Here is a 7086-nt window from a genome sequence, read left to right on the forward strand (position 1 = left end):
GTAAATGCAATAAATGATTCTTTATTCTGAGATTATATTTCTTTGGTGGGGGGGCATTAAAATGTGCTTTTAGAAGATAGTGGTAACCACAGATTGTGACTGTGCTTTAAAAATGCCCTTCCTGGATAAAATAAAAATTTGCAACACTATGTTGCTCCCATAATTCTATTTTTAAACCTCAGTTTGCAAATTAAATCCAAAGTTCTGGGAACCACTGTTTTAAACAACTTCTGGAGTTCATTAAAATGGACATAGGATCCCATGTGTGCATATTATTCTATATTATGATTTTCTTACTTATTCTACACATACACACCCATGCAGTAGTAATACTGGCATGACTTTTATCTTAAATTGCTATGTAGTAATTCAATATCATAAATGCACCATTGTTTTCTTAGTCATTCCCATAATGTTTTGTATTGGACCTATGACTTTATGAGTAGTTTTATCCAAATTAACTTTCTTCCTCCTATCCCCAATTCCATAAATTGTTTCCTCAGGGTATAGTCCCCAACAGGGAATTTATGGGTAAATGGCAATACAGTTTGTTTTATGTTTAGCTATTATACATCACCAGATTGTAGCAAAAAGACAACATACGGCACTGCTGACACTTAATACCCCAGCCGATAATGGGCTATAATTAATTCTGATGATTTCACAGACAGAGTGGTCTTCATTTCCATTCCTTGAATTGCTAGTGAGGATATGCCTGTTCCTCATGACATCGCATCTCAATTCCCTACACTCGTCTCTAGTCCTGAGAGGACTTTGGGTTCTGACCTTTGGTATCTCGATTCTTTATGTTTTGGATGATAACCATTTAATCTTTTAAGCTGTCCCATTATTTTCACCCATGCTGTGGCATTCCATTTAATATTTATTCTATTGCCTTTGGCTGGGCTATTTCTCTTTTATTCTCCCAATATTCGGGCACATCAGTCTTGTGTGTGACGGTTTTCTCCGTTGCTTCAGTGGTCATAAGTTTATCTCCCCTGCGCAGCTGGGTTAAAAATGCTATTCCGTTTTCTTCTAGTTATTTCATAGATAAATACAGGGGAATCTTAAGGCAGAGGCCCTTATACTCTGAAATTAATAACCGCAGAACTTTCTGGTGTGAGTAAAATTTGCTCAGATAGTTCCCAAAGTGGATCTGTCCACATCATAAAATGACAGATGACACAAAACAGCTACCCTCCTCCAATCAGGAGTGAAGGTGGACACGATATCCAAGAACTGAAACTTCCAACACGTCCCAGAGGAGCTCAGCACCCTAAAAGTCTCTCAACTGCCAGTTTTTGACTTACATCCCAACAATCTCACTTAAAATTAATTTTCAGTAAGAAAGGTCATTTATATACAGGAATAATTACCTGAAGAGATATACTGTCACCCAGGAGTACAAAACACATATCAAAGTGGCTACAGAGACATTTCGCCTGATTATTTTCCATATCATGGAACTCCACAGGAAATTTCAACAGTTTCCCCCCACAGATAGAAAACAACATGATAAAGAAAAAAGCACATGTGATCTTTTATAAAATTTAGATTATACCATATAGACTATATGGATAATTTTTACATATCTATAACATATAGGGGGAAAAAAAATCCAGAAGTAAATTCATCGAAAGGTTAAAAGTGGTAATCTGTAGGGAGGTAGGATCATGGGTAATTTTGATTTTCTTCTTTATACTTTTTTTGCAATATATACATGCATTATATATTTTACATAATCATAGATATCCTTATACACACATACACAAAGAACATACTTTTATTCTTTTAAAAACTTAACTTCTTTTTAAATGGAAATAGAAAAGATTTTGGCATTATATTAAATAAAATGCTACTAAAAATCAAGCTGAACACAAGTACTCCATTTTTTTTTCCCCATACATGTAGGCCTCCTATCATTATTAGATGTAACAGAGATTCATTATAATAGAAATAAAGAGAATTCTCAAAATACCATGAACTTTCAACTGCCTTTTTTTAAGGTTATAGTCTCAAAAGACTTGTAAAATAATCTTCAATGATGTCGACATAAAAGTAAGATGATGATAAGTAAGTTTTATGAAAAGTTACTGTTATAATGAATTCATTGAAAATACTAGGCTACTTGACTCACCCTGCCAGAAAGATCCAAAATTTTCCTTTAATGATTATGCTATTTTCATGGGAATATTAGCAATCCTTTCAAATATCTGTAATAGTATGATACCAATTTTGAAAAAAAATTGGAAAGAAATAGCTTAAAACATTGACAATGATGAAATTATAGTTGATTTTTAAAATTTCTCTTGTACCTTTCTGTCTTTTCTAAATTCTCTATCATGAACATATTACTTTTGTATTCAGAAAATAATCTAACTTTGAAAAAAATAATGATATTTTAGTATCATTTCTAGCAAAGAATAAAAGGACATACCCCTCCTTAAAAAAGTTCCTGTTAGATAAATACTAATGCATTCACTGGATGATAAAATAATACAATGTTTAACATTTCTTTAAAATACTCTAACAAGAAAAATAAAGTGGTGAGAGGAAACAAAAACATGAAATAATAACAAAGTTGAAATTGTTGAAGTTGGGTGATGGGTGCATGGTTACATTATACTGCTCTATTTTGTGCATATTTGAAAATTTTCCATAATACAATGTTTTGAAAAAGTGCTATGAAAAACAAAAAGCAATATATACACATGCACAATCATTCATCATGTCAACCAATATAACAAAAGTAAGCTAATATCCGCTATTTTTTTCTTTTTTACACATTAGGGATGACTATTTCAAAGTAAACATTCTACCTGAAAATTAAAATGGAATTCTGACTCTGCACTTGTTCTTTATGAGGCAATACAGAGTATATATGTGTAAAATCTAACAAGAAAAAAAGATCTTTCCCATGTATCTGCATATTTGATTCAGAAGATTTTAGATTTTCTGCCTTGGGCCAGATCAGAACGAAGATAGTCAGCTAACAGAGCATTACCTGCCTTGTGACATTTAAAAAATAAGATGCGTGCTGACTCAAGCAGCAGCAAGACCCTCATCTAAGGTCCCATTCTCCTGTGTGACACGGAGGAAGGGCCCTGCTACCTTCAGGACAACGTGCTGGTCTGTACATGTGGCAGCTGCAGGGCAAAAACCTCAGCACTCAACACAGGTTAGACAACCAAGACCAACATCATTTACTTTAGATAGTCTGTTTCCATAATAGTTGCAAAGGATAATATGAATACTAAGGCTTTGGGATCCCCAAACTGATGACTTCCCCGTGTATCAGAAGTAAAAATAAAATATAACCTCATGTCACTCTTATAAGAGCAGTTAAAGAGCTTTCCTGGGCTTAATCACAAGTGGTCTTCCTATTTCCCTTGAGAGGCTGGCAAAATCTGTTTTATTTCCATTTTACAGATGTAGAAACTGAGGTTCAGAGCTGTTAAAAGACTTGCTCTTAAAGAGCAGAGTCTTCTGACTTCAAGGAGAGTGTCTTTTCACTTCCCAACACTTCCCCTGGAGTGTGTCTGTGATGGTAAGGAGGAGGTAAGTACGTCCCTAAGGAAAGTGAAGCAGGGGAATCAGGAATCAGCGTTAGATCTAACACTGCCTGGGTTTCAAGACACCCAAAATTATTTCCTGAGCATCCATGGAGTTCAGTGTAGTCTTTGCTGTGAGCATGGAGACTTTAATTGATTGCACTTCCATTTACATCCATGTGTGTGTAGGCTTGCTTTCTCTGCTTCCTGAGCTCTGACAGAGGTCTCCTAACAACTTGCTTACCCTAAAAGACAGAAACTTTTTTTTCTTTAAACCAGGAGGGATTGTCCTGGTGGTGTGGCTGGGAGGTTTGCTGCTAGTCCTCTCTCTTTGAAAAACAAGATGGCACAAAAGAAGAGTTGGCAGAGCAACAGTCACAGCCCCCAACTCCCGTGGGCGACTTAACCTACTAAGAGAGCAAAGCCTACCTCTCTGACTTCGTGAAGCTGGCCGGAATACTGACTCTTGGCTCTTCGGGCAGCTGCAGGCGACTTGTGATGCGTGATTGTGACAACACCGGGGGCCCCCGCACTGAGGTGTCTCTGGCTACAGGGAGACGCAGAATTGGGTGTTCCATGGGGGAGCAAAGTGAGGCTTCGGCTCCGGGAGCTTGGAGTACTCTAGAATAAGCAACAGGTGTCAACTCAACAACTGACCAACATAACACAACTAAGTGTTGGCTTCCATTAATTTGGGACCTCCTAATCTTTCCCCTTCACCTGTTTAGAGGGATGGAGGGATGGGTGGGTATAACAACACTGCATGCCCAAATCCTGCAAAAACCGAGACAATTTCTATTTGATGTCCTTCTGGTCTCATCTCCAATTGTGTCTCCTATGACCAGGAACCTCTACCCCCAACCCCCAAGACCATGGGCTTTCCTGGGTTCTGCCTCTGCATTTCTCACCTCCTCTTCCTAGAACACCCTTCCCCTCCTGACAGGCCAACTTCTGTTGAACCTTCAACACTAAGCTGGGCGAGCTCTGCTCTGCAAAGCCTCTCCCTGGCTTTCTCGGCCTCTCTGCTGCTCTTATTCCACTGCATTGAGATCCCACTCATTGCCCAGCTACTTTCTTAAAGGACGCTTTCACACTCAGCTTTATAGCCCCAAGGCCTGGCATATAACAATTGTTTAATTTATTAAGTACTTAATAAATGTTTGCTGCATGAATGAACTAAGTTATCTACCTGTTAATCCCCATTTGTTAGTCCAATGTGTATTATCCTATAACAATATATAATCCAAATAACAATCTAATTTATGATAAAGATGGCATTTCAAGTTAGTAGAGATAATTTTTCAATAAATGGTGTTGGGATAACTGGGCAGCTGTCTGAAAAACAGAGTTGGATTCATATCTCAGATCATAGACCCCAAATGGAGCAAAGATTTAAGAAAAACAAGCAACACTAGAAGAAAACATGTAGCCATGGGGTAGGGAAGGCCTAACACTTTGAAACCCAAAAGCCATAAAAGAAAAGCTGGACAAATTTGATTACCTAAAAATTAAAAAGTTCCTCCCGCCCAAAATTGAAAACTTCTACAAGGAAATCAATCAAAACACCCACTACCACCACCTCCAAAGCCAAAAAATAAACTAGGAAAAATGTAGAGCTGAAATCTATTATTAAAATGAGCCAAGGTACGTACAGTTCACAAAATATAAATAGACCTTAAACTGTATGAAAATATGCTCAACTGTACTCTAAGATAGATGTAAATTCAAACTAGACACCATCTTTCCACCCACCAGATTGGCAAAAATTCAGAAGTTCGAGTACACAATCTGTCAACAAGGCCACAGAGAAATGGGTTTGTGGATGTAAAAGGTGACAAAACCCCTGAGGAGGACAATCTGGCAGACCTGTCACGGTTACAAACGCATTTCCCTGGGCCCCAGCAATCCCGTCTGGGAACACATCCTCCAGATATACCTGCACCCAGGTGAAATGCCATATGTCCCTGTTAGTCACTGCAGCAGTATGTTTAATGGCAAAGGACAGCAAACAACCCAAATGCCCATCAGTGTGGGAGAGGTTAAATAAATTACGGTACACCTACATAATGGAATACCACCATGCTGTAAGAGAATAATGAGAAAGGTCTCTGTGAGTTGATCTGTAAAAATCTCTAAGCTATATAATTAACTGAAACAAGCAAGGTGTGGAATTGTTCTATAGTATGCAAAATATGATATTTTCTAACATGTGGGAAATAAGTATTTTATTGTTATTTATTTAAAATTTCTTGAAAATTATTTGTTTAAAACAAAAACACTCTAGAAGGATACACACAAAACTAATAAAGTGGCTGATTATTTGTAGAGAAGCAGGGAATGGAAGAGTAGGAACACAGGAGGGAGATTTTTCACTGAATAGTTTTTTATATTCATTCATTTTGAAACATGTGAATGTATTCCCTACTAAAAAATGTTTAATTCTGCATAAAATTTACATTCTAATTGCTCCTACACTTCATCTCTGCTTGAGAAAAGGCAATCAGAGGATATGCCGGAATCATGCCAGTTTCTGTCGTTCAATTATCAAATATTTACTGAAGACCTACTATGTGCCTAGAAAAATATCTACTGGGTAGTGTCAAAAAGAAACACAAGATGTATGAGACAGTTTTTCACTAGAGATGTTCATAATATTGCTGGGGACGTAAGACACACAGATACAGAGACAGACTGGTAGATACACACATATATACACAGACACTTAAAAAGTAAGGCAGTACATAACAAGGTGCTAATTTGGCAATACAGCTAGAAAATACTGCGGGGAGTTAGCTATGCTCCCAGCAAAAAATCAGGTCCCTTAGGTAGGGGTCATTGCAAAGGATAATAAAATAATAGAAAATGGAAATAAAAGAATACACAGAGACAAAGGTATAGTATTATAGATTTATAAAGATTATAGGCAAAGCATGATACTCAGGGGTCCTTGGATCTCTTCGTCAATCACAAAAGGCCAAGAGTGAAGTTTTACATGGGCATTTATAGGTACAGTGATCAGTTGCCAGGGATAACAGATTTACATAACAACAGGTAGGTCGTCTTAGGTTAAAAGTTTTTCAAAAGGCTTCTTCAGCTCCCTTAACTAACTCTATCTACGTGAACAAATGATTACAAAATCTTTCAAAGACTAACTTCCAAGTTCTAAGGTAAATGTATCACTTAACAGAAGGGTTAAACAAAGATATAGTGGCTCCATATTTTCTTTATCAAGTTATGTATTGAGACAGGTAGTCAGGAGTTTAAGCAGGAACTGTCCCTTGGGCTAATTGCTTTTAGCCACAGGTGTCTGTCTGTCGGGTGGGCATTCTTTGATTAGCTCTCACCCTGTGGCTCCTAGCAGACCTGCTTTGCCTCTCAAAGCAAGTCAGAACCACAGGTGCTGGCCGGGTGCAGTGGCTAACGCCTATAATCCTAGCACTCTGGGAGGCTGAGGTGGGTGGATCACTCAAGGTCAGGAGTTCGAGACCAGCCTGAACAAGAGAGAGACCCCCCCGTCTCTACTAAAAAATAGAAA

At 37.7% G+C, this 7086-nt stretch overlaps 1 protein-coding gene across 2 annotated transcripts in view; it reads right to left on the minus strand.

The window, feature by feature from the left end:
* Positions 1-7086, minus strand: part of OSBPL10 (oxysterol binding protein-like 10) — a 284632-nt gene that overhangs the window by 125298 nt on the left and 152248 nt on the right. The window contains exon 4 of one of the 2 annotated variants that reach the window (XM_012646882.1): positions 3981-4172. The exons of the other annotated variant lie outside the window; for it this stretch is intronic. Within the exon in view, the coding sequence (XP_012502336.1) occupies positions 3981-4172 (192 nt within the window). The remainder of the gene's footprint in view (positions 1-3980; positions 4173-7086) is intronic. 2 annotated transcript variants of the gene reach the window in all.

Source organism: Propithecus coquereli, unplaced genomic scaffold, assembly GCF_000956105.1.
Source record: "Propithecus coquereli isolate 6110/MARCELLA unplaced genomic scaffold, Pcoq_1.0 Scaffold251, whole genome shotgun sequence".
In the NCBI taxonomy this organism is placed as follows: domain Eukaryota; kingdom Metazoa; phylum Chordata; class Mammalia; order Primates; family Indriidae; genus Propithecus; species Propithecus coquereli.